The 27779-nt window shown below is 40.3% G+C and overlaps 2 protein-coding genes and 2 long non-coding RNA genes across 4 annotated transcripts in view; 2 read left to right on the top strand and 2 right to left on the bottom strand.

The window, feature by feature from the left end:
- Positions 1–10942, top strand: UBE2A (ubiquitin conjugating enzyme E2 A). Its single transcript, XM_082445619.1, has 7 exons — positions 1–561; positions 730–968; positions 1108–1188; positions 1583–1608; positions 7968–8057; positions 9146–9234; positions 9640–10942. The coding sequence occupies exons 2-7, from the start codon at positions 925–927 to the stop codon at positions 9766–9768; spliced, it is 459 nt and encodes a 152-aa protein (XP_082301745.1). The 5' UTR covers positions 1–561; positions 730–924; the 3' UTR covers positions 9769–10942.
- Positions 1–27779, top strand: part of LOC309652119 — a 424346-nt gene that overhangs the window by 248763 nt on the left and 147804 nt on the right. The window lies entirely within an intron of this gene.
- LOC309652115 lies at positions 7966–9139 on the bottom strand. The gene is made up of 2 exons (XR_014258594.1): positions 8602–9139; positions 7966–8570 (listed from the first exon to the last, which is right to left on the bottom strand). It is a non-coding gene; the product is annotated as an uncharacterized lncRNA (long non-coding RNA).
- NKRF (NFKB repressing factor) lies at positions 10700–27449 on the bottom strand. Its single transcript, XM_082445513.1, has 3 exons — positions 26770–27449; positions 17823–17944; positions 10700–16765 (listed from the first exon to the last, which is right to left on the bottom strand). Exons 1-3 carry the CDS (start codon positions 27033–27035, stop codon positions 14808–14810), a joined length of 2346 nt encoding a protein of 781 aa, XP_082301639.1. The 5' UTR covers positions 27036–27449; the 3' UTR covers positions 10700–14807.

A 27779-nucleotide genomic window follows, 5' to 3' on the forward strand; every position in this document is an offset into this window, starting at 1 on the left:
AATGTTAGGACCCAAACCCGCACATTCATCCCATAGACAAGGAACCCACATTCCATAGAGAAGGGACCCTCGACCTCATAGTCGAGGTCGATTTATTCTTTGGATTTTCAGTGATTTTAAGCAGTCACACACCCTCCTCCCCAGTCTCCAGTGTCCGCAGGGGGTGTGTCCCCTAGACTTCCGGCTTTTGGACAACCGGTTTTGCCTCCGCCCACTCCCACCTCGAGATCTCGAGATTGGGACTTCCATCGTTCTTCTCCCCCCTCAGCCACTGTGCGCACTTTAATAAGTGATCTGATCTCAAAAAAAAAAGAAAGAAAGAAAGAAAGAAAGAAAAAAGAAAGAAAGAAAGAAAGAGAAAGAAAGAAAGAAAGAAAGAAAGAAAGAAAGAAAGAAAGAAAGAAAGAAAGAAAGAAAGAAAGAAAGAAAGAAAGAAAGAAAGAAAGAAAGAAAGGAAGAAAGAAAGAAAGAAAAAAGAAAAAGGAAAACAGAAAAGAGCTTCCCGGGGTTCGTCTTAGAATTGGCAAATAGAGGTGCACCCCGTTCCACCACCCGATCCTAGTGAGTTCCAGGCAATTACGTGCGGCCCGCAGCTCGCCTCTCACCGCCCCCCCCACCGCCTCCCGCCCGGGTTTAATGACCTAAGCAACTTTCCGTCCCCCCCCCCCCGCCCCGTCTTGGTACGGCCTGCCCGGCGATCGGCGTTCCACCCCCGCCCTTTCCTTCTAGGTTGGTTCAGCCCCTGTCTACTCAGGGGTGGTGCTCAGCCGGCGCCAGACAGACCCTCGACTTCGGAGAGGCAGCGCGGTTCCTCTGGGAGCGTCCCCCTCGGTTCCATCAGCTTCCCCAGCCTCCTCGGCCGCCTTACCGCCCGCGGGGACCCAAGAGCTCGGTGTATGCCCCACCCCTGACCCCGCTAGAGACATGTCCACCCCGGCTCGGCGGCGCCTCATGAGGGACTTCAAGAGGTAACCCGCCCGGGACGCCGGGGTCCCGGGGCTGCGGCCGGGGCGCAGGGCGGGGCCGGCGGAGGGCCGGGCGGGCGGCGGGGCGGCCGGCGGAGCGAGCGGGTGCCGGATCGCGGGCCCCCTGTCTGTTTCCTTGAAGGTTGCAGGAGGATCCTCCAGCCGGAGTCAGCGGAGCTCCGTCCGAGAACAACATCATGGTTTGGAACGCGGTCATTTTTGGGTGAGTCTGCGTTCCGGGTGGTGGCGAGGGCTAGGGACGCGTGTGCCCTCCGGGACCGGCCCGGTGCGGAAGCGGGGGCAGAGGGAGAGTGTTTGGGGCTGGCTGGGCCTAGGCGCCTCCCCGGAGCCTGTGCCTCGATTAGCTCGGTTCCCGCTGCCAGGGGAACCGCTTGGGGTTCTAAGGGGGGCGGGGCGGGGAGTGGTGGCGCTTCGGCGCGGCGGCCTGCCCGGGGTTTCTGAGCCCCAGACCTCTGTTGGTAGTGGTTTTGCAACCCGGGAAGCGGTGGTTTACCAGCGGTGGAGCGAGCAGGGCTCGTAATAGCCATGTCCTCAGATGAATCGGGGAGAGGGGAGTCCCCGAAGCGGGAACTGATTGGTTTTTCTCTGTGTTGCAGGCCTGAAGGGACCCCGTTTGAGGATGGTAAGAGAGTTTCTTTACCCACCTTTCAGGAGCCTGATCATCTGGGGAAAGGGTTCCCAGTCATCCTGGAAGTGCCTCCTACTTAGGAACCCGCTTCTCCCTAGCCTCTGCCCACTAAAGGCTTGAGTGGAATCCAGTCTGTGGCAGGTTGTTCTGGCTATTGTCCGCTTGACTAGAACTGCACCTTTTTTATTGCTTCTTAAAAAAAAATCTGGGTAAGGCAGTAAAAGGAGCATCATACCACTGATGTTAAGGGTCTGTGAGGTTTGGGCTGTGATCCTCCTGAATTCAGCCCCCCATCAAGATACTGAGTAAGTGTCAACCCAACCACTTGCTGATAGGCTCAGAGACCCCAGGGACCATTTGATTCAGAATTCTTCACAAGGGCGGGAACTGTGTTCAGCAGGTGCTTAATGTGTGTTTGTTGGATGTTGAATGGATGCAAGAATCCCTTGCACACAATTGTCTGGTTTCTACAGTCTGGCATTGAGTGCCTGTCAGCCTCACTGCTTTAAGATGGTCTTTAATGGCACCTTTAATAGCCAGATTGAGCATAATGTTTCTAATTTTTAAATGAGTTTTCAGTATGTGCTTTTATCAAGACTTGATGGTCAGTAATCTCAAAGCAGTTTCACAGTTGAGGGGAGCCTTAATGTACTGTCTTGACCAGTGTCCAACCTACTTCAAGGTACTACACGTACTTACAGGTACATGATTTTTAATGGGTTTAGGTTTGACCTTTAAAAACACACGTTAGTTGCTTTTTTTTTTTTAATTATTAGCACCTTTAATTATTGTTTATTTATTTATTTTTTTGGCTGTGTTGGGTCTTCGTTTCTGTGCGAGGGCTTCCTCTAGCTGCGGCGAGCGGGGGGCCACTCTTCATCGCGGTGCGCGGGCCTCTCACTATTATGGCCTCTCTTGTTGCGGAGCACAGGCTCCAGACGCGCAGGCTCAGTAGTTGTGGCTCACGGGCCCAGGTGCCTGGCAGCATGTGGGATCTTCCCAGACCAGGGCCCGAACCCATGTCCCCTGCATTAGCAGGCAGACTCTCAACCACTGCGCCACCAGGGAAGCCCCACGTTAGTTGCTTTTTAAGGATTTTTTTAAAGCTTCCTATTTTGAGATAATTATAGGTTCATGTGCAGTTGTAATAAATAATATTACAGAGAGACCTTGTATACCCTTCACCTGCTCCCCTGCCCCTTTGGTAACAAGTCATCTTGAATGACTATGCACAACCAGGAAATTAACATTGATATAGTTTTAGTGCACTCAATTGTGTGTGTGTGTATGTGTGTGTGTGTTTGTGTGTGTGTAGTTAATTGTTTTTGAAAGCTTAATACATTTAAAAACATGATTAAAAGTATTTGAACTACTAATCGACATCTTTAATATTTTGAGGTATTTTTAAAAAGAAAAGGATCTTTCTGTTATTTTTTTCTCAATGACTTACCTTCCTTTGGTCACATAGCATTTGAGAGATATTATACACATATGCACACACATATGCACATAACTCAGTTTGAAGGCGGGAACAAAAACATTTCTGCAAACTACTAAGTACAAACTTGTGTTGCCAAGTCAGTTTGCTTTTTGATGCTACCAACCACAAGATGTTGTGAGGTAGGTCAATATTAACCAATTCTATGATTTGTCTCAAACACTCAGATTTCCCTAGAAGACTGTAGACAGTAACCTAAATACTTGTAGTTTCCTCTCTACCTTCACCCACTGGGTAGATATCACTGCTCTTCAGTGCTGCAATAAAAAGAAATGACAGCAGGGGAGTGGGATCCTCAAGCCATACTATTGATACTTTGGTGCAGTAAATCATTTGAACTGATCCTGATCTGTAGCAAGAGCTAGCTAAGCTTAATTTTCCTCTACTAGACTGGTGCTAGTTCTTCATACTTAAGTTTTATGTGCAGATTAGCTGTGTATCTGCTTTAGCTCCAGCAGGCTTTGTTTTCATTGGCTTCTTTTTTCCTCCTGATTTTACTCAGACTGCTTTACGCTGGGCACAGCTTTATTAATAGTACACCACTTTGCTGGGGTTGGCAACTTAAATATTTCAAGGGTGCTTCTCTCGTTTTAAGTGGTATGAGTTGAAAAGGTACTTGTGGAATCCATTATCTACCTGGACCTTCCCCCTTGACATTACTGGCTCTTTTTTTGATGATGTGTATCTCCACCCTGACATTACTGAAAGGAATTACTCAGGCTAAATGACAGTACCCTTTTCTAATTCATTCTTTTGAGCAGTCTGCTATCCATGGATGCTTTCTCAGGTGTCTAGAACACTGACCAAGGTTACAAGAAATTTTTTGACCATTTAAAAATACCTGTTATTTACAGTTAGGAAATTTACTGGAAAGGCCCAATTAGGGACAAGTGGCATAGTTGATTTTGCTGTTGCCAACGTATTATATAAATCAACAGCTCCAAAACTACTTCTGCTGCTTCCTTGTAAACCATTTGTAGTGGAGGTTTCTGGAACAGCCAGGCCCTAGTTAAAGAGATGAAATTTTAAGAAAAGGAACTCTTAAAGGTATTTTGATTTAACTTTACACACTTGAAGGTAAGAGGACTATGCTCCCAAGAGCTTACACTACCAAACAAAACACTGGGGGGAGATACTTCCTCATAAAATATCTTGGTATGTATGCTGAATATGAAGGCTAAGGAACAATGTATTCTCCATCACATCATCTGAAAATTGTTAATAGACACAGTAAGATACTAGTACTTGATTTTCATAATAGATGTATTCTTAAGAATTTGGTGTCTTTTTTTAAAAAAATGAATCAAAGTCCACTAGGGGTGTTCTTAAGGTAAATAAATCCTATGATGAAGAGTATTTGGGTATTATCTTAAAAATCAGACTTTTTTCAGTCATCAAAAAAAACTTTTTTAAGTACATGTACTTTGCTTTCTCCTCAGGGGTCACAAACTGGTGGCTAAATGGCAGAAAACACCTACAGAGGTGCTTTCTTTGGCCAATACAATATTTTCAAAAAATTGTATTTGTGACTGTCTTTAGGCAGAACATACACTCTCTACTTTAACCATATCACTCCCTATTGCCATACACCTGCCATTTAACTCATTTATATAATTTTCCTGGTCCCTATACATAGATGGATTAATTGATACTTTCCTTACAATTTTGTGACCTCCTCAGGAAGATAAAAAATCAGTACAGATTGTGTACAACAATGGTGAGGCTTAAGTTTCCAATTCTTTTAAAGCCTAGCCTTCTAAATATTCAGAGGACAAGCTCTAGTCTCGATTGCGTAGTATTAATTCTCAGATTTTAAATTTCCTTAACATTTGTTTTGGATCTCAGAAATTGGATTGAGAGTTGTACTAAAGAGGTTCTCATTGTTTAAGGTGGCTAAAAGTGTGAAATATCCCTTTAAATGTGTGCTTTGAGTAAGATTTAGGTACGTCCTAATTTATACTCACATTGAATATAAATTATCTTGGTTTCACTTCTCAAGATATTAAATGAGCTGTTCTTAAAGACTTGATTAACTTCTTTGGTAGCTAGGTAACCACCTTGTTGAACTTTTAGGCAAGCATTAGGCAGAAAGCTCAAGTCAAGGGTTTTGTGAGCCACCAGCATATGTACTCAACTTGCTTTCACTGTGATTGATGTAGGTCAGAAAGAAAGTACTATTTAATATTTGAATTCATTAATTGTATTTTTCTTACTGATAGTGAAGTTTGGATTTTTGGTTTTTGCCTCCTTCAGCTGGGTCTAGAGATATGAAACTGTAGAATTATTGTAACTAAAATATTTATGAAGCACTTATTTTATGTCACTGTGCATCTTTCCCTCATTTAAACCTCACAACAATGTTATGTAGCAAGTACTATTATTAACCCTATTTTACAGATGAGGAACTTGAGGTTTAGTCAAGTTGAGCAGTTTCCCCAAAGGTTTCATAACTAGCAAGTAGCAAAGCAAGGATTCGAACCCAGATCTGTCTGACTACAAAGCTTCTGCTCTGCCCCACTGCACTCCACTGTTTCCACTTACGCCTGCCTTCTGTGTGACTTTACCACCTTTAGGTATCATATTTAATGATGGTTTTAATTTAAAGTACCTGGGAGCTCTGCATGCTATTAAATCTGCCCAATTTTCGAGCAGTTTTTTTAGATCAATTTCTTGATGATGAATCTCTAAGCTATAATTTAAGCGGGTATCAACACTGAGCCAAATGTGTTTATACTTGAGATACATAAGGAAGCTCAGAGTTTTGAACTAACACTTATTCCCACTTTTTCTTGCGTATTATAATATCAATAGAACTGAAAAGAAAGAACTATGCTTTCTTCCTCAAAAATAGGAAGAGTTATGACCAGGTGGTGATAAAGGTGAAGTGTGTTCTGATGGACTATAGCATGTTTATCCATTCCAAAATATTTTGCTTTTTGTCCTTAGTTATAATACATAGTAACTTCAGATCTGCCTTTCAAGATTAGGGAGTAACAATAGTTGGGGAATATAATATGTCTCCATATGTTGCATTTTTAAAATTTTATTTACTTATTTATTTATTTATATTTGGCTGCGTTGGGTTTTTGTTGCTGCACACGGGCTTTCTAGTTGCGGCGAGCGGGGGCTACTCTTCGTTGCAGTGTGCAGGCTTCTCATTGCGGTGGCTTCTCTTGTTGCAGAGCACGGGCTCTAGGCGTGTGGGCTTCAGTAGTTGTGGCACGCAGGCTATAGGCTGCAGGCTCAATAGTTGTGGCGCATGGGCCACAGTTGCTCCGCGGCATGTGGGATCTTCCCAGACCAGGGCTCGAACCCATGTCCCCTGCATTGGCAGGCGGATTCTTAACCACTGCACCACCAGGGAAGTCTGATATGTTGCATTTTAAATTATTCTGAAACTTTGGGACACATGTTCATACCAAGAACAACTTTGTTAGCAAATTGTTTCCTATGAGCTTGCTGGTAGGAAACACACTTTTTGGTATTGTTACATGTAACAACTAGCAGTAAAATGATTATAGTCTTTTTTTCTTAAGTGGAAAGGAGGAATGGAAGCTAGGAGGAAATAAATTGCTAACTGGAAGGAACCAGTAACAATTTATACTCTATCTGAAGTGTGGTCTGTTGTATTAGAATAAGTAATTTATTAAGTGGACCAGAGTAATATAGTGGAACGTGCATCACCTTAGATAATAACTGATTCCTTAAGATTACTTGAAGAAATTTCAGTCAGGAAAAAACAATTGCCCAATTGTTTTCTTGAATTTATTAAACCCAATTAAAAATAACATTTTGAAGAAAATAATCTCCCCAAATCACAACATCCAACAATTCTTTTTTGGTGGGGGGCGGGGGCGCGCTGTGGGGCATGCGGTATCTTAGTTCCCCGGCCAGGGATCGAACCAGTGTCCCCTGCAGTAGAAGCACAGAGTCCTAAACACTGGACCGCCAGGGAAGTCCCCAACAATTCTTGAATGAGATCCAGTTTGTCCATTTCTTATAAGTCTATAACTTAGTATGCTTTAGGGCCTCCTGCTACCTTAGTTGACACATATTCAAGAAAAATAATTTGTTTCAATAGTAGCGTAAACAAACATCATTAGAAAGAAATTTACTGGAGACATGAATGCAATCTAATATGATTTTTAAATTATTTCTGCCATTAATTCCTACCATTAGTGTGAATAATTGAGTTGGTTTTATAGTGAAGTAGCTTGTGAGTCATACTTAAGGGTTTTAAAGAGGGACTGTGAAGTTTTTTCTGGCTTACATTCAATTATGTTTTCATTATAGAGTTGCTATTACATGAAGAGGAGCCAGTGAACACTTTTCTTATTCCCTGCTATTTTAAAAATAATTTGATTATTGATTTGTATTTCTAGCATTGGTTTTTGAACTTTGTGCTCTCATCCTTTCTAGTGCATTTAAAAATCACCACTTAAGATGACAGCTGATTAAAATTGGCCTTTATTAAGGTCTTTCAGTCTTTTCAAGGAGGAAAGCCACGTTTTGGCTCTAGTTGCTTGTCATTTTAAGGATGTCTTCAAAATGTACAGTGGCTAAAGTTATCCTGCAGGCAGTAATTTTGAGTTTAAGATGGCTGTATTTAAGTTTGGGGGAGAATAATGGAAAAACAGAAAACAAATCACCTTTGAGTGATGGTTCTTACAGTGTCCATCCATTTTTAGGGCAATCCCTGGAGCTGTATCTCTTACCTGGTCTCTTTCCTCTCTACTCTATATCTTTGCGTTATTTCATATAATACTTGAAAAAAAAGTCATGTAGTATTAAAAACAAAGTACTACCCAACAAAGTGATAAATAGGTTTTCTTAACCCTTTCTTTTCTAATTACAGGAACCTTTAAGCTTACAATAGAATTCACTGAAGAATATCCGAATAAGCCACCTACGGTTAGATTTGTCTCTAAAATGTTTCATCCAAATGGCAAGTATCACTTTTAATACAGTATTTTAAACTACTACACTGTTTATTTGGGAGGTATTCCACATTTCCTATTTGTCTGTAGCACCTGAGTATTTGTCTAGGCATCTTGCTGTTTCCTGAAACCTGAACTTGTTCATGGTGGTCTATTGCTGTCTTGGTCTGTGGTCCTAGAACTGAAGCAGTGAAGGGACATTGCCTTTGCTTGGAATCTGAGAGCCTCCTGGTTTTGATGATTTTATCATTTACTTACTAAACAAAAATAAGGATGTTCTTGAGGTTTCCTTTTAATATAAGGCCAGATTGGGGTAGTTTTGTGTTGTGATTATTTTCACTAGCATTTAGAGCAATAGTTTTCAGCTTTGGATGCAGATCAGAATTAGCATGGGACATTTAAAAGCCACGGATGTCCCGGCCCCACTCCAGACCTACTGAATATCAGATTCTGTGGTTGAGTCCAGGTATACGGTATATTGGAATTCTAACTTACTTGGTGATTTTAACTTACTATTCTAACTTACTATTCTAACTTACTATTCTAACTTACTATTTTGCTCTTTTATTTTTTTTCCTAGTGATTCTAACTTACTATTTTGCTCTTTTATTTTTTTTCCTAGTAATAAGCCTAGAACAAGTTGCCTTTTATTCAGGTTAATAATGTATTTTCCAGGGTATCAGATATTTTTACCTTCATACCAAAATGAAACCTTGTGAACTCTGAGCTATCTTGGTTATTTCAGATAGGAGATAAAGTTTAAAAATTTAGTGGAGTGAATTTCCCATAAGTCTATCGATGATGAGGAACCCTCTTAGCAATTGTGCGTGGTTTCCTGGATAACAGGGCAGTCTTTTCAGAATAACAAGCATTAAGTATCTTCCAGTTTTATACTGATTATGTTTGACATTCTCTGATCATCCTGTTTCACTAGTAGTGATTATGACACTTCTTTTAGGAAGGTAACTAAGAAGCAGCTTAGTAATCTTTTTTAAACCTCAGAAGCAAAGTATTCTTGACTGTATTTGTCTTGACTATGATGTTAAAACCTTAATGGTTTTGTTATGTGTAACATAACCTACTTCTATGCTCTTAGTCTATGCAGATGGTAGTATATGTCTGGACATACTTCAGAACCGTTGGAGTCCAACATATGATGTGTCTTCCATTTTAACATCCATACAGGTGAATTTTCCTTAATGTGACTATGGCCTTTGATATGCTTATATTAGCAATTGTTTTTGAAAGTCAGAAGTAAAAAGTAGGTCAGTAAGACCTAACCCACCAGAAAACATATATGTTTGCCTAGCTACTAGCAGATTAATGTAACTGTAGATTATTATGCTAAGAGAGCAAATTTAGCTGCTACCTAGGACAATTCGAGTGTGTTGAAGATACATATTGGGTTGGCCAGAAAGTTCGTTCAGGTTTTGCATAAGATGGTACGAAAAACCTGAACAAAGTTTTTGGCCAACCATGTGTGTGTATATATATATATATATATATATATATATATATATATATATATATATATATATATATATATATATTTGCATTGAGGAACTGACTTTTTACAAATTGTCTCTATAGTCTCTTTTGGATGAACCCAATCCCAATAGTCCAGCAAACAGCCAGGCTGCTCAGCTGTACCAGGAGAACAAGCGGGAGTATGAAAAACGTGTTTCTGCGATAGTAGAACAGAGCTGGCGTGACTGTTGACCCGGGTGCAGGAAAAGAAGCAGCTGGTCATAAGAAAAATATATATTGATGTGTTTGTCACCTTCCTATTCGTCAGTGTCATTACATTTACTTTATTAAAAGCAAAATAGCTGTTGTGCTGTTTCCATCTTCCCTTGCCAGGCTTTTCCTACCCCTTCTACCCTCTCCTTAAACATCAGAAAACACCCTCTATGAGATCAAATGTACTGTACCTGGGTTACGTGCAAAAAGTCACTAATGCTTAATTCCTTTTCTGTTGTGTCTCATTTCCAGTTTTATGGCAGTATTGTGTTACTGTACTTTACACTAAGCTTTTAAAATGAATTGTTTTACAAGTGGTGCTTACGCATAGCTTGATGACCAGAATGTTATTTTTAACAGAATGAATGATTACTGAAGCGTTTCACCCTGGCTGGTCCTTCACTTGTATTGGATTTAGAAGTGAATTTTTGGAATATGGCCTATAGAAAACAGGGAAACAAATCCATATAAACATCCATTTTGAAAGAGCAATGGAAGCTAAAAAGGCCATGATACTAATACCTAACTAACATGAATCGTGCTTTTTACTGGTAGGAAGGAGAATGTTAAAGGGCTCAGCCAAAGGAGTGCAGCAATCAATCATAGTAACTGACACTTCCTCTCCTTGCAAGGTGTTCAATGGACACACCCAAGCTAACATTCAGAATACTGAAGTCTTCTGGATTTTCACTTTTTAAAGAGGTGTGGGAGCAGAGGAATGGAAACAATCATGAGTTTTTAAGCTAGGGAAGGTTGGAGATCCTTTAATCCTTTTAAAGGAGCAGTGCTACCCTAGATAAACAAATTTATAATCATTGTTTTTTTAGAGTTTTAATTAACCCAAGGAAGGGAACATGTCTGTGGTAAACCACTCAAATCCTCTGTTAATGCTTCATGCTTTAGTTTCTTCCTCCCTTTCAGTATTATAAGAACCTTAAAGTCAATGTTTGCGATCTTTCTTTGGATATTTATACTTTTAGATTGACAGTACCTTTAAGTAGCAGTGTGGGAAAAAGCTTGTAAATGTTTTGTCTGATGTTCCATTGTCACCTTTTGTGCATTTATCACTCTTATGAAGTTAACTTTGCACAAGTAACCCATGTAAAAAAAATGTACATTTTTCAAAACTTGTAAATAAAAATAACCTTAAAAATTTGTAGTCAAGGTATAATTATATTTTAGCTCAGTATAAACTTTTAGTATGAATTTATTGGACTCTCATCTACTCATTCCCCCCCTTAAAATAAAAATTATGGTAAAAGCAAAAATAGATTTTGGGAGAGGGAGAAGAGTAGATACTGCTGGAGAGGACGTATTTTCTTTTCAGTCATAAGTGTTTAATGCTTTTTTAAACATGCTAACAAACAGAATGTAAATCTACTAGGTAAAACAAAGTTACTTCAGCATATATTATAGTCAATCAAGGGAATGAAATTGTGGTAAGGGGGGAGAATTAACCTGGAGATTTACCAGCATCCTCAGAGACCAAGATCTAACTTGTTGATCCTGACATTCCACCTCTTAAAAAAGCCCTAGCTTAAAAAACAAACTAAATAATAAAATGGTATTTTAAGTCTCAGGTAAAGCTTGGGAGTACAGGTATCCTCAGTGTTACCTTGTTTAAACAAAACTCTGCTTTCTTCTGAGGAGCAATCTATCTCATTTTAAAGAGACAAGGACAGTGACTGTGGAAACTCACTTCTTGGGGAGGGGGGTGGGCGCTAATTGAAATTAAGTCCTTATGCTGTATGTACCCACTCATCCTCTAAGACATGGCACTTAAAGGAGCCTCAACATGAGGGAGCTCATCCTACACTGAACACATGAACCGGTTAGTTTCACCTAGAAGCAACTTCCTTAAATGCACTCACTTTCTCAAGTCCATTTCTACTTCAAAGTAGAATGACATTAAATTGGTCTTTATTTGGCAGATTAGTTTTACATAAATTTCTTCATCCTACTGTGGCTGGATATCTTTTTTTTTGTTCCATTTTTTTTTGTTTTTGCCACACTGTGCAGCTTGTGGGATCTTAGTTCCCCGACCAGGGACTGAACCCGGGTCCACAGCAGTGAAAGCACTGAGTCTTAACCACTGGACCTCCAGGGAAGTCCTGTGGCTGGGTATCTTAAATATATTTGACACTGTTACTTATACTTGAAAAAATTAAGGTGAGATTGGGAATGTGCACGTTTAATATTTTTTTTGTACACCTCCTGAGAAACACTATTCCCAATCTCTTTCATGGGATAATCCTTTTAAAATCTTACAACGGCGTCAACAAGCTGACCTCCCAAAGCATCATATCCACGGTCAAAGGCACCACAAATCATTCACTTCAAAGTTTAATGCTAATTTGCCTTTTTTCTTTACAGTTTTTTTAAACAAGTGCCACAGGCTGCCTGCATACAATAATTTATAACAATAAACCAGATTTGTGAGGTGCCCTTTTAAATGGCAGAACTGAACTTGAACCTTCAATTCTGCACCTGCTGGTGTGGCAAAGAGGGTATGATGAAGAACCAAAGTTGTAATTAAAGTCCTTTCTTTAGGACCGATCTCCAGCTTCAGGAGTTACTCATAGCACAGTGAATGCACTGTATACTATTTTAAAAAGAATCCCAACAGAATGCAGGAAATTTCTATTCATTTTATAATCAAAGGGGAGGGAAAAAAATCTAAACGATAGATCTGTGAGCCTCAAAGCTATAAATATATATATAACTGAAAGCAGAGTTAGTTCCTCAGTATAATTAAGTGATTCAAATAAAACTTAAAACTGCTCATGTACCTGCGCAGGTTTTATAGCAAGGTTACCGGGTTAAAACGACTGCCGTCTCAAAGAAAGGGAAAATACAAGAACCAGCAAAAAGGGGACAAAATAGAACAGCAGGGTTTGTCAGCAGCTCATTTTTGCCAAACCCATTTCTCAACATTCTTTATTCTCGAGCAGAGTTAAATGACGTCACCCTAATTCCACATCTATACCAAGGCTGATCTAAGAAGTTAGGAAATCTGGACTCTCAAATCAAGAACCAAATATACACTTGGCCCCATTATTTCAGAGCTTAACTTTGACTATATTAATATTCTGTTCTATTGAACTTATATAGATAAACCAGATTTGTGTAACATTACCCTGCTCCTCCAGCCCCCACATCATTTTGGGAAGAGGAAAGAAATGTAGAGAAATGAGTTTTCACACTCCTTAATCCCCAAAGCCACTCTTACCCAAGAGAGTTGAAGCCTGACTTTTCTAACACTAATTGAACCACAGCTTCTCAAAGTTGGCATGAGACTTATAGGTAAAAAAAAAAAAAAATCCTATAAAATCTATAAACTTTAGCTTAGTTCCCCTTGCCACTGTTAAAACATTAAGTGCCAAAATAAAATGCACACCTCATTTCCCTTCCTACCAACATTAGGAAAGGCCATATACTGCAGGACAAAAAAGTTAGTGGAAAGCAAACATCACTTACTGTGTTAAACACTGTAGGTGACTAAAAATCACAGAGGTCCAGGCATAAAAGTTAATCCCTTTATATTTTTTAAATATTGATTTAACTACAATGGACAGCTTCTTAATGTAAAATATAAATAAGAGGGGAAAGGAAATTGTTCACTGTGGGCCAATTACATGTCAAGTTTGGTGCTAAATGTTTTAAGACACTGTAATCAACCTAATTGTTCTAAATATGAAGTCATTGGAAGTGTTTATCAATGTCAGTATTCATCTCTGAATATTAACACTTGATTTATCTGAGATACAAAAACAAAATCACGTAAAAGTAAACAGCCTGAGATTTGGTTGCAGCCAGCAGGTTGGTCCCCAGAGAAAACGTGATGGGTGGCTGACTGCCTGTTCCTATCTGCTAGGTCATTATGTTCATCCACATGTGCTCTAAGTGTTGAAATATTTTGTGCAAACGCCACTTCCCTTCTCCAAAGACCCAAAGTGTCGCTACCAGCCTGCTTCCCAGAAACAAGCACACCACCATTTTGATCAACTTTGGCTCCTTTTTATTCAGGAAGCATACACTAATCCTTTTTATACAGTTTTTTTTACATTCCAGAAATAAGCGAAAATAGCAGTTTTAAATATGTTACAAAGTTGGCTTTGGGGGCTAAATAAGCTTTTTGAGAGAGGGACCAGCCAACTAACCTTGTCAGCAAAGCACCAATGTATCTTCAGTCTTTTACCAAGCTCCACCACAGCTGTGGCCACCTTGGATGTGCTATACACCCAAATCATGTGAAAGCTATAACGGAGAGTTGCTGCGAGTCTCTCTGCAAGGCACCAAGAACAGACAGTTCCAGCTTCCTTTCTTCAGACTGAATCAAAGTTTTGGGAACTTTTCAATTGCTCTCTCAAGTAGTGCTCTCTCAGCATGAAGGCTAGAATTTGTTAACACTCATATATCACAAGATACAGTATATCACTTCCAATATTCTGGAAACCACATGGTAGAAGTTATAAATAAATGAACACTAAAATTACTTTAAGAAAGTTTTACATCATTTAGTTGGTAAGGACATTTACACGTACAGCACAACTTACTATTAAACATTCTATAACTGGCTTCACATAAAGATGAAAATAGGTAATACAAAATGACCTGACATTTTCAGTTAAGTCTGGAATTAAGACTGTAGTTTTATTGTAGTTAGTATCAACTTTACATATTGTTGCAAATTGCTGTGCTATGCCCTTTAAAATGGGAATTTCTTTCTCGGGGTGAAATTCCATTTGGATATGTGTTCTTGCTTTGTACAAACTACTAAAATCTGAGGGACACAGCAATATCAAAGACGCAAACAGTAACTGCACAATATTATCTGCTGGATTAAGTTAATACAAGTGGACAGAATTCTTCAAGTTCCAGTATCTAATAAAGCACTATATGAAATGAACAAGGTGAAACATCTTAAGAATGAATATACTCTGCAACCAGAACATGTAGCATTTCTCTTATTCACAAATCTGCCTCATTAGGCATTTACAAAATAAATTAGTAAGATCTCAATTTGCTTGAGGCATCACAAGCTCGTAATGCCCCACTTGGCCTTCCTGTTTGAGCTGGTCTAGTAAATCCTCCTTCCGTCTTTTTCTACCTACCACCAGGTACCTATCGTGGCCCACCCCATGAGACTTACTCTTAAGACCATACTTCTGGGCAATCTGATGTATTTGCTTCCGCTCATCATTAGTCAGCTCTGTAGAGAAAGTTAAATCCGTGTGGCTCTCCGAGCGGGCGTAGTTTCTGATGATCTGTTCAATATCTCTCTTGGCAATTTTATTTACCCTCTCTACATCAAGACCAAGCCCTTCCCGCTTATGCTGCTCTTTGACAGAGATTGGCTCCCGAATGCCCTCACCAGATTTACCTAAACCACCACCCGTCCAACCCATCTTTCTCAGCAGCTGATTTCCAATGTTATCTTCTTTGATTTGTTGTTTGTAAGCCTCCTCTGCTGAGCGACCCTGAATTTCATTTCTTGAAATCACATCTTCAATAGCTCCTTTCTTCAAGTTGTTAATGACAGTCGGCTGGGTCTTTTTGAGGGTTTTCACAGCTTCCCCAGCAGCTTCATATTTGACAGTTTTCTTCACTCCAACTGCTTCTGCAATTACTTCACTCTCTAGAATCACCTTGCATTTCCATCGGAGTCCTGTCATTCTTTCATAGACATATTCAACTGTCATTCGATTAAACTGAGCTGTGTCGTTCAGCGTGCACACAGGATTTGAAGAATTCTCATAAACTACGAGATCCTTTATATCTTTCTTCTTCCCAGATCCCCTGGGTGAAGAGCCCGTTTGGCATTGTGAACTTTTGACAGATGGGTAAGTGGGCTGTGTTTTTTGAAGGATTTTCAAAGCCTCATCAGCAGCTGCATGTTTACTTGTTTTTTTGGTTCCATAACCTTCAGCTAAGCAGTGATCTTGCAAAAACACTCGACAACGCCATGTACGATTTGGCATCATCTCATATTTGTATTCAACAGACATTTTGTTGTATGAGGCAGAATTGTTAAGGATACCAATTGCATCATTTGCATTTTCTGTAAGGATAAAATTGGTCCAGTGTTTGGCAGAAGCATTAAAAATTGGCTGCCCAGAAGCATCTTTAGCCAGCACCACCAGCTCTTCTGGTGGTTTCAGAGCTGGAGGAAATTCGTATGAAGGCATGCCAATCTGACACACCACAAGGTCCTCACCAATCGTGTGTTTGAATTTCCGTCGGACAACCCTAACTTCAATACGTTTCTGCAAGAGTTTTACAGCTAGCTCAGTAGCTCGATCCCTGGAACCATTCTTGCTGCCAGCATAACCTGTAGTTAAGTAGATATTTTGGCATCTAACTTCACAAGCATAACCATCTGTTAGAAGTTTTTTATTTTTGGGGATGTCAGCAGGAGGGATTTCTTTTAAAGGAGCGTATATATATTCAGGATTTGTCTTACATGCCTGAATACAACGAGTTAACATATATGTGTAATTAATTTTATCACATCCATAAGTCATCTCTGGATTAGAAAGGTTCTTCCAGATAGCTGCTGTTAATTTTTCAATAAAATACTGCTTCTCGGCTACCACTGACTCAGGAAATGTCTGTGATGGTGAAGGCTCAGGAGCTGACTGGCAGTTTGCCTGCTGTGATGTGCTGCTGGGGGCAGGGTTCCCACTGTCAAAATACATGTTGGCTGTTACAGGCTGGTCTTTTGTGAAAATAAATCCTGATGAATCACAATACTGAGAATTTCCATCTTGTATACTGAAAGAGTCTTGAGTATAATCTTGGTAGATGTCTCTTGGCATGCTGGCAAAATGTGTTTGTTCATTTACCTCTTTTGTTTGAGGGCCATAAGGATCTTCCTGTCTTTCATCTTTTGAACTACTAGCTACAAAATGTACAGGCTCAAAACGAGGTCTCACATGGAATTTGGAACCGGCTTGCTTTTTAGGAGGACTTTGACCTATAGAATGAGTGAAATTTACAATTCATTAAAAAAGGAATATTTCAAAAGAACCAAGCAGGAAAATAGTACCAACCATATTATTTTTGCAAACTATATTGTTGGTACAAGATACTTCCCATCACAAAAACTTCAGGTCATTTAGGTGAAGGGACTCAAATATCAATGTAAGATTCCAGCATAAGGAGGGACTGCTCCCTGTCTTTCCATGTGTAAGGGAAGAGACTTGATAGGAAATATGCCATTGACTCGAGTATGCAGGTCACCACCATGCATGACTGGTAGATGCTTCTGCATCTAATGAGTTAAAGCACAGGTGAAGTGTACCGAGTAAGAGGTTGTTCCACTACGATCTCATACCACCTGTGCTGAAAAGCTCCCTTCTGAAGGACTGCAAACGGAACAGATGGCTCTAATGCAACAGAGATGATGAGCAGAGGCATTTACAAAGCCTCTCTTTTGTACCAGAAGTGACCGACTCTGTGATGGTGCTTTACACAGTTGTGACTAAAAAATCAAATAAATAAAAAAAAATTGTCAAAAGATCCCAAAGGTTTTCAACTTCAAGATCTTAGTTCTGACTTATTCTGCACAAAAAGGTGTTTGCTATATTTTATTTCTAGAACAAACAGCTGGAAACTAATGATTTATGGAGGATATCAAATTTAAAGCTATGGAAGAACTCTGCTGAGGCTATACCAGACACTAGAGCTTTCTCCCTATAACACTGTTTAGTAGAAAATTGGTCCACGTTGGACTCATCCAAGAGGATTTAGTTACTTAGATGCTCAAATGATCTAGAGTATAAGGTTGTTCTATTTAAAGGGAGGTTCCATGGCAAGGACTTCAAGGATAGCATTATAGTATGAGTTCAGTATTCTTAGTTTTCAGTTCTATTTAGCATCCTAAAAAAAAATGTATAAACTAAAAGTTAAAATTTTACATTTGTATAAGAGCCAAAGTTACCAATGTTATTTAAAATCATATACCACACTCATATCATTAAAAAAAGCCACACTTTCTTCAAATCCCACCTTCCAGAAATAAGTATACTCACCATCACATGTTGAGAGGTGACGTTTTTGACCTTTGGACAGCATCAGATCATATGAAGGCATCTCCCCAATATCAATACCTTCAGCCATTTGGAGAATTTTTTCCATCAAGCGTGGGCTGTATCTATTAAAATTAATATAATCTACAGTTAAAACAGATAAGAATGCAGTTTTTGAAAAAGTTTCTAGATGACCCATCTTATAACTGCTCCCACAGGACTTTACCAACAGAGTGTCTTGGCTATAAAACTGAAGAATCTGCCATAAAATAGTTATGCATCAAATGAGTAATTATGTTACTATCATTAGAAGACATACAAACATAAAAATCAAAAAATTTAGGTGAAGACCTTATCTTTAATTTGAACTAAAAGTATCCATATAAACTCATAATTTTTCTCTATCATATATGCATATTATATGTAAATAATTACATTAATATAGTTACAGAAGTACTAAGAGTGTTAATAAGAGATGGGTTGTGGGACTTCCCTGGTGGCACAGTGGATAAGACTCTGCACTCCCAATGCAGGGGGCCTGGGTTTGATCCCTGCTCAGGGAACTAGATCCCACATGCATGCCGCAACTAAGGAGTCCGAAACTAAGGAGCCCACGTGCTGCAACTAAGGAGTCCGCCTGCTAAAACCAAGACCTGGTGCAACCAAATAAATAAATAAGTAAATAAATAAATAATAAGGGATGGGTTGTTAACATCCAGATTGTGGTTTCTATCACTTCCCACCAAGAGGAATCAGAGTCCTGAGAGAAATGGTTGGATCCAAATCTGGGGCAAGAAATGTATAAGGTGAACCTGGGAGATATTTTTGTGCCTGGAAACAAGGAAGCTGTCAAAGATCTCAGAGGTTGTGTCAAATGGACTCAGAAGTGAGCCAACTTGAGTATCAGTAAGAATAAGCACAGTGGATTGAAACACATCAAATATTTAAAAAATCCATTAGTTCATAATAATACTTTCAAACTCATTATTGGTCACCTTTGTAGGATGGTAGGGAATCAAATCATTAAAAACAGGTAATGTTAAAGAAAGCAAGCATTTATCTGGCATTTTCCTGTACAGACTGTACCTCAGAGAATCTAGAGAGTTGATGAGGAAAATCTCTTTTACAGAAGCATTCCAGCTAATAAATGAAGGAATGATAGATTACTACCAATTTGCGACCCATAATGCAACAATAAGTGATCATCAATGGCTGCTAAGCTTATCAGATGAAAAGTTGATGGGGAAGAACCTAGAAATAGACCCATACGAATGTGCTCAACTGTTGACAAAGCTGCAAAAGCAATCCAATGGTGGAAGGACAGCCTTTTCATCAAATGGTGCTGGACCAAGTGGGTATCCTTAAGCCAAACCAACAACCTCAACCTAAACCTCACACCTTACACAAAAATTAACTCAAAACGCATCACAAACTGAAATGTAAAATGTGAAACTAAAAAGCTTTTACAAAAAACACAGGACAAAATCTTCAAGATCTAGGGCTAGGCAAAGAGTTCTTACACTTGACACCAAAAGCATGATCCATTAAAGAAAAAGTTAATAAAATGGACCTCACCAAAATTAAAAACTTTTGTTCTCAAAAGACCCCATGAAGAGGATGAAAAGACAAGCTGCAGACTGCAAGAAAACATTTGCAAACCACACATTTGACAAAAGATTAGTATCTAGTATAAAGACCTCTCAAAATGCAACAGTAAGATATATACATATATATAATGTGCACATATGTGTATATACATATATATGTGTACACATACATATAAATGAACAAAAGATATAAACAGAACATTTCACCAAAGAGGATATACAGATTGCAAATAAGCACACAAAAAGATGTTCAACATCATTAGCCACCAAAGAAATGCAATTTAAAACCACAACGAGATATCACTCCATACCTATCAGAGTGGCTAAAGTGAAAAATAGTGACAACACTAAATGCTGACAAGGATGCAGAAAAACTGGATCACCCATACATTGCTAGTGGGAATGTAAAATGGTATGACACTCTGGAAAACAACTTGGAAGTTTCTTATAAAATTAAACATGCAATTACCTCACAATCTTGCAACTGCACTTTTGGGCATTTATCTCAGAGAAATAAAAGCTTATGTTTACACAAAAAACTGTACACAAATGTTCAAAACAGCTTTATTTGTAACAGCCCAAAACTGCAATCAGCCCAGATGTCTTTCAACAGGTGGTTAAACTCTGGTACCACACACCACAGAACACTACTCAGCAATAAAAAGGAAAAAACTATTGATACACACAATATTGTGTATGAGTGGGAGGGAGATGGATGTGGTTATAAAAGGGCCACGTGAGGGATCCTTGTGGTACTGAAACTGTTCAATATCTTGATTGTGGTAGTGGATACGCAAACCTACACGTGATAAACTGTCTAGAATTAAACACACACAACACACACACACACACACACACACCCCAGTACTAGTAAAACTGGGGGAATCTGTGTAGAATCAGTGGATTGTAACAAGGTCATTATCCTGGTTATGATATGATACAATAACTTTGCAAAATGTTGTCACTGGGGGGAACTGGGTAAAGAGTACAGGGCATTGCTTTGTGTTATTTCCCTACAATTACAGGTGAATCTATAATTATTTCAATAAAAATTTCAATTAAAAAAAGCTCGTGGAGAACTTTATAATCTTAATATCACTAAAAATTGGACAACCAGACCTGTGTCCCTCATGTGATATGACAGGACAAAGATCTAAAAAGTGTTCTTGCCCACCAAATAATTGAACTCAAACCTAATCAAGCCCCTAACTCCTAGAAACATGTTAAACGCCATCACAAGCATACAGCCAGCCAGGGACTTCCCTGGTGGTCCAGTGGGTAAGACTCCACGCTCCCAATGCAGGGGGCCCTAGTCGGGGAACTAGAGCCTGCATGCATGCCACAACTAAGAGCCTACATGCCGCAACTAAAGATCCCACATGCCGCAATGAAGATCCCACATGATGCAACTAAGAGCTGGTGCAGCCAAAATAAATAAATATTAAAAAAAAAATACAGCCAGCCAAATCCATAATGAAGGAAACACTATGTGACAGCCCATTTCTTCATCAAATAAACAGCATGAAATAAAGGGTGAGGGAATGGTTATAGGTTAAAGGAGACAGATCAACCAGATATGCGTGGACCTTGTTTGGATTGTGAATCAAACCAACTGTAAAAAGGTATCCTGAGACAAATGCAGAAAATTAAACATGGACTAGGCATTGGATGATTTTAAGAAACTACTGTTAATTTTGTTGAGTATGAATAATGGTATTATGAAAAATTACCTGGTACAGATATATACTAAAGTATTTGCAGGAGAAATGATGTCAAGATTTTCTTTAATATACTCTAGACTATCACCCACAAAAAAACTGGGGGCAAGATGAAATGAGAAGGGTAGCATGACAGACTTGATAATTGCTGAAGCTGAGTGATGGGCACATGGGTGTCCACTAAACTATTTTTGTGTGTTTGATTTTTCCATAATAAAAAGCTTTAAAACATACAATTTTTAAAAGGACTCCTTTATGAAGTAGATTGGAGCTTGACAGAATATCAATTTCCTGCAGAGAAACAAAAATATGGGCTCAAGTGAAGTTTCGGTTATCATGGGGATCTACTCACCCTTCCTACCTTCAGAGCCTTTCCCAGCCTACCAGGGACCACTGGACTGCCAGGGAATTCCCCAAGAAAGTTCTGAAAATGAGTGACTAGCACACCTCTACATGAATCGGTTCTGAACTTGAAGGAGGATAACATTTTCCATTTTCAACACAATAGGTTCCACACCCTTCAGATGTCTTTCCTTGCAAAGCAGAGAAGTGACATGGTGGCCTTCACTGACAGATTACCTGGAAGCCAGCCCAGTTGTAACCCACACTTCCCACTGATAACTGCTGCTGCTAACACCAGTATTTAAACGCCAAGAGTAATTTTATTTTTATTTACTCTTACCTAAATATCAAAAAACATTGCCTAAAACGTCATACATTGTATATATCACTTTCATTAAGATTTGGGAGTCCAATTTCCAAGGTGATGAAAACAAAAGATTATGAAAGTGAGATGAAGTCTACAAATCTTAAACTGGTATTGCCACTCTTGCTACCAAAATTGGTACTACAACCAACCCACTCACCTTGAATTCCAGTCAAAATTCTCCAGACCTTAAATTATAGCCTGATTCTAAATACGGTATACAACTGTATGCCATACAGTGTGCATGAATGATGCATTTGGGGCCCACTCCATTCACATTCACTTTTTCTCTCAGGTTTCTTCCAGCGTTAGTAATGATTAAACCTACTTACTGTTCTCTATTCATTACATCTGCCACAAAATTCAACATCACCCATAGGCTATAAAAATAAACCTCTGTGTTAGTTGCCAACAGTCATCTTCTCAGCCCTTTATTAGGAAGTCATAATACTGAAGAAGCCCAACCAGCTGAAAAAATAATGGAACAGACCGTATAGTGCCTAACACTTGACTATTCAAAGAACAATGCAAATATTAATCTTTACATTAATCTTTACTATGAAGACCACTAGGATTTCAGTCTCCAGAGAGTAGCTACCCAGGGATAAAGAAGTGGTTCCACAAATTTGAAATAAGCCAAGGCAGTAAAGCTTTCATTACTCAGTTTTCCATAGTGTATTTTTTTTTTTGTAGTGGATTTAAAAGGAACACCTTTACTCCAGAAATTTTAGAGAATCCACCAAGAAAAGCACCTACAAACCCAACCACTGATAACTTCACTAACATTTTGGGGTTTACTTTTTATTCCTTTTTCTATGCTTCCCATACCACGTCCCCCCACCACCGCAAAAAAAATCACTATCAGATCATCTATGTTGATTTGTAATCTGCTGGGGGCGGGTGTTGTTCTTCTTAATTTACTATGTCATAAACTTTCTCTCCATGTCATTACCACAGGAGTTTTAATGGCTATATAGTATTCTATCTTACGGTGGGACCATGATGTAAAGTGTCAGTAAGGCAAGTCTAATAGAGTAATTTTAAGATGCATGCATATTATGTAGTTAAGTCTGTTAATTCACCCATTTGGTTGTAAATGCTTAAAAAAGAAAACCAAAAAGCCCCAGCAGGTCTTTAAGGTTTCCAAAGATAGTTTATTATGTTCCAAGCTTTAGGAAATCACAACTGTCCCACCATACCTAGCATACAAAAAGATGATGTCTAATGGACAGACATCTGACTTCATGAATCTTACATTCTTGAAAAAAGACACGTGCATATAGGTGTATACTTATGATATACAATGGCACCTGAAATTTAATGAATATTCAGTAATAGATGCTTTCAATTTTTTTTAATTTATTAAACTGCTCTACTAGGTCCAAATAAAAAAGCTGAGGTTTGAAAACTAAGCAAAGATTAGGATTTCCAAGTATAAAATTATTTATGCAAAACTATTCTTAAGACTCCTAACATAGTCAGTGAATAACATAAAACCAAGATTATTGATACATCTTTTGAAAGCTCCCACTCACACTTCATTAGCTGGTGACTGATAAACTCTACCTACTATGTGCGAGGTTAGTTTCACAACATGAGCCCAGCCAGCATCTACCTTCCAAACACCAATTTCAATCAACAAGGAAGAGACAAATAATCAAGGTGGCAAAGCTGATTTCATTTTAGGGTATATTTTCTCTATTAATTAATATCTCATCAAAGGTAATTAGGCCAGGATTCTGCTTCTAATACTACTGATGAAGAATGACTGGAAAACTGAATGCTCCAGTTAACCAAACATTCTGCTTTATTAAATATACATACACTATTGACAATTTTAAGTAAAAACTGCAGAGGTCCCTAGGCATTCATATGAACAATTATGTCAGTGCTGTAGACGTAGTTGATTAGAAGACTGCACTAACTTTTCATTAGCCACAAGACATATCTTAGAAATTGCCTACAGAAAACAATCTTAACAGGTTGTTTACTTTTATGAAGCAGACAAGAAAAAGTGAAGAGAAATAATTTCAGCTATTTGGGCTTCCTCATTGCCTAGCGTATGAGGGAAAAAATGATCAAAAAGCAGACTGGAAAACATTGCTTTATTTTATCCTATAAGGCAATGGTTCTTATAGTGTAGTCCCTGGATGAGCATTTTCTGATCAACAGTATTATCTGGGAATTAGTTAGAAATGCAAATTCTGGGGTCCCACCTCACACCTACTGAATCAGAAACTCTGGGAGTGGAGCCCAGCAATCTGTGTTTTAACAAGCCTAACAGGTGATTCTGATGCTTGCTTAAGTCTGAGAAACATGTTACAGATAGTCAAGAAGATATTCAAACTTGTTCTCTGACAATCACCACTATCACCAAAAAGAATGAAACATGGTTTGCTTCCCTGCACATTTGAGCTCCTCCTGGCTTGGTCTTATGATCAAGGAGTTTTCAAAGATGTCCTTGACCTAGGAGTTATTTCAGCCCCAGCTAAATCAGAACACAGAAAGTCCTGCAAGTGGGAAACAAAAGGCAAAGAGTTACCTTCTTGCTACTGTTTATAATCTGTTCTGTAAGTCAAGGGATGAGCCTTGAACAACAAATTAACAATTTTAGATTAGAATGGGCTGTGTCACCATGTACTCCACAGTTCCCTTGGGAGAAAAGAAGAGTCTTCTCTCACAGAAGAATAGACCAGAAAACAAGAGCTCTGCCAACATCGACATTAACAAGTACTGGAATACAGATTTTACCCACCTGAAGATGACAGCTAATATAAAGCCTGCCTAAAGTGGAAGACTGCACTTGGTCCCTAGATTCCAAGATTCTTTATTGCCTCTTCCATTTCTCCTATATCTAAGTAGTCAGGTACAATGCAAACATTACTCTTCAGTTAAGCTACTGGATAATGTTATAGCAATTCTTGTATTGATTGAATTGACTTAACTACAATGCAACATGATGACAATACATGTGTTGATATATACTATACACAAATGTGCCTGGGTGAGTGCATACACACAAATGCTCTGGATGCCTGAGCTTTTAACACTATCACTGGCCCTGTTTGTGTTTTTAATGCCCTAGTTATGCTCAAGGCTGCTGTTGTTCTTGGGATGAAATCCTGAGAGATAATAATGACTTCTGTCTGTTACTTGCTTTCACTCCTGGTCCATCCTTCCCTATAGCAGCTGTGTCTCAGTGGAAAGAGCATCGGAAGACTTGGGTCCCAGCCCCAACTATGGGACCTTGGAAAAGTCACTTAACTTCTTGGCTTCCATTGATTTAGCTGTAAAAATGAGACACCACTCAATTTCTAAGGTTGTTGTATTAAATGAGATACATAAATATTTTAAGTATTTTGTACATTACAAAGCTGTATTCATCTGTTCATGCCACACATATTTACTGAGCAGCTATTATGAAGAAGGCACTCTTCTAGGCACTGAGGATAAAGGTGTGAACAAGAAAGCAAAAACCCTTTCCCCAAAGGAGCTTACATTCTTGTGGGAAGGTAAGATTTATCATTAACACAAAGGATGGTTATTCTCCTCACCTATGTAACTTCTTTTTTTTAAGGATTCAAATTCCCCATGGCCTTCCGTGATATTAAGGAGATCTATGATTACAGAATAAAGGTACCTTTTCTACTGCCAGAACAATATTGTTAAGTGAAGGTCAATTAGATTTATCTGACTTGATTAATTACTGAGGCTTCCCCAGTTGTAACCAGTTCCTCCAGTGAAATAATCATTCTCTCTGGAGGCAGAAATTACACTAACCTAGAGAAGATAGAAAAAAACACATTTGTGTTATGAAAGCAGAACAAAGTATCACGCTGGATGCTATGTTCAACAATTAAGCACTAACAGTAGACAATCCTATTTATCTATATCTGTTACAGTCATTCCTGAAACTGAACTGGCTGAATTTGATCTGATCATTTTCCATAATTTCCCATCCTTCCTAATAAAAAATTCACCGTGAGGCAAGAGTGTCAAAAAAAGAAGCCTCTTAGTCTATCAAAGGAATGATTAGTCTAGTATAGGGCCTGTTTGAGGGTTCTGTAGGACAGTGGTCCAAGTAGTCTGTTGAGAAAAAAAAAATGCGTTGGAACCATACCGCAGTCTCCATTGAATGCAAAGAGCTTTCAAAGAGGCCTATTCAGAACACGCACCAGGTTCTAGGAAAGGGGGGGAGGGGACACATACCTAAACCCTCACCCAGAGGCCAAATGTTAATCCTTCTGATGACAATTAAGGTGAATGAGGGCAATCCTTTTTTACAGTAGATATATCCATTTCTTTGTTTGCGTCCAGACACATTATGCGCAAATCTACAAGAAAGGCGGGCCCTGCAGCTGAGAGACCTCACACAAACCGCCTCCCCAGAATAAGCCAGTACAAACCAGCTGCGGGGCTGGTGTTGTTTAATTTAACGGGGATGGAAAGGGAGGCCAGTCAGGAGGAGACTAGAATTAGAACCAAAGAGTCACCCTCCCCTCCCCCCACAGACCCTCGAAGCCCCGACTGTCGAATATTCTCTGCGGATACCGCATCCCTGGAAGGTCCTACGCAGGTCCGAGGTTCTATTCGTCATTTCCCACGCCCTCCAAAAACATCATCACAATGACCACCTCTCAACAATCCTCTCCCAGGCGCTTCTTTATCTCCATCCCTGGTCCTGGAGGGGCCGCTCCCGCGATCCCCGCACCCTTCTAGCTGTTATGTCATCCCCTGCCACCTAGCTCGGCCAACCCCCCCCAGGCCAACAGTGAGCCCTCTGGAGTCCTCCCTCCAGCACCTCCAAATCTCCAGTCTCTAAGCCCTCATCCATACCCGCCCCCCCGTCCCTATCCCGACCCTCATCGCCGATTCCCCCCCGACCCGGGTCCCTAACCCGACCCTCACACCTTCCTCACCTGCAGCCCAGGAAAACGTGGTTGGTCCAGGCAGCGGAGAGCGCGAGGAGCTGGTCTAGGGCAGCCCCGGGATAGCTGTGCAGGTGCCGACAGATGAAGCTGCGCCGCAGAGCCCACTGCCAGTCACTTTCGTGGCTATAGCGCCACTGCTCCAGCACTGGCTCGGGCGGGGGCGGCGGGAGGGGCGGCAGCGGCGGCGGCGGGAGGGGGGGCAGCGGCGGCGGCGACAGGAAGTCGCCCCCCAACAGCAGACGTCCGCCAGCCATCTTCTCCGCCCCCAAGCAGGGACCCCAGGGATGAAGCAAACTCGCTACCAGGAGCGAGCGGGAACGGGGGTCGGTGGGAGGGGCCGGGTGAGGAGGGGCGCGCCGAGGCGCGAAGACCAACTCTCAGGGGACTGGAGTGTGTGCGTGACGGGCGACCGCTGAAAAGGCGAGCACGAGCTCGCGTCCCGGCAACCCGGGAGCACGCCCGCTGCACTCCTCCAACTCGTGGAGGAGCAGGAGGAGGGCACCCGCCGCAGTCACACGCGCGCTGGGGAGGCCGAGCCAGGCCCCGCGCTCCGCACCTCCGGCTATCCGCAGACTCACGCACTGCACTGGGAAGGAAAAAAAAAAAAAAGACACCAGCACGCTTTCCTCCCCTTCCTCTAGTCTACCTACCCGCGTGCAGCCCCGAGGTTGTGAGGCCAGTGCGCTTGCGCCGCGGCTGTTCCCTAACTTCGAAATCCCGTCACTGAGTCTCGCGCGACGTAAGTTTTTTTCCCTTTTCTGACGACTACGGGCCTTTGACGCACTATGGTAACAAGCGGGGGGCGGGGCTCCGGGAAGGGGATTTTTGGAAGGTTCTCTGAGGCTTGGGAACCTTGTTCTGTTAAGTCCCTGGAAGGCTCCCACAGGTGATTCTTGGCAGCAGTAGCTCGCCTGACGCTTTTCCCTGGGTTTCTGACAGTGGGACCGTGTACTTTGGGAGGGACTTGGGTTTGAAATGTATTTTACCCTTTTTATTTT

The sequence above is a fragment of the Balaenoptera physalus genome (genome assembly GCF_965194825.1).
Source record: "Balaenoptera physalus genome assembly, chromosome: X".
NCBI lineage: Eukaryota > Metazoa > Chordata > Mammalia > Artiodactyla > Balaenopteridae > Balaenoptera > Balaenoptera physalus.

Coding starts and splice junctions, on each gene's coding strand:
- UBE2A (XM_082445619.1), top strand. CDS start 925: ATGTCCACCCCGGCTCGGCGGCGCCTCATGAGGGACTTCAAGAG. Junction 1,609..7,967: donor AGGGACCCCGTTTGAGGATG/GTAAGAGAGTTT, acceptor TTCTAATTACAG/GAACCTTTAAGCTTACAATA. Junction 8,058..9,145: donor TAAAATGTTTCATCCAAATG/GCAAGTATCACT, acceptor CTATGCTCTTAG/TCTATGCAGATGGTAGTATA.
- NKRF (XM_082445513.1), bottom strand. CDS start 27,035: ATGGCTGGCGGACGTCTGCTGTTGGGGGGCGACTTCCTGTCGCCGCCG. Junction 17,945..26,769: donor CACGTTTTCCTGGGCTGCAG/GTGAGGAAGGTG, acceptor TAATTTTAATAG/ATACAGCCCACGCTTGATGG. Junction 16,766..17,822: donor TCACCTCTCAACATGTGATG/GTGAGTATACTT, acceptor CTCATTCTATAG/GTCAAAGTCCTCCTAAAAAG.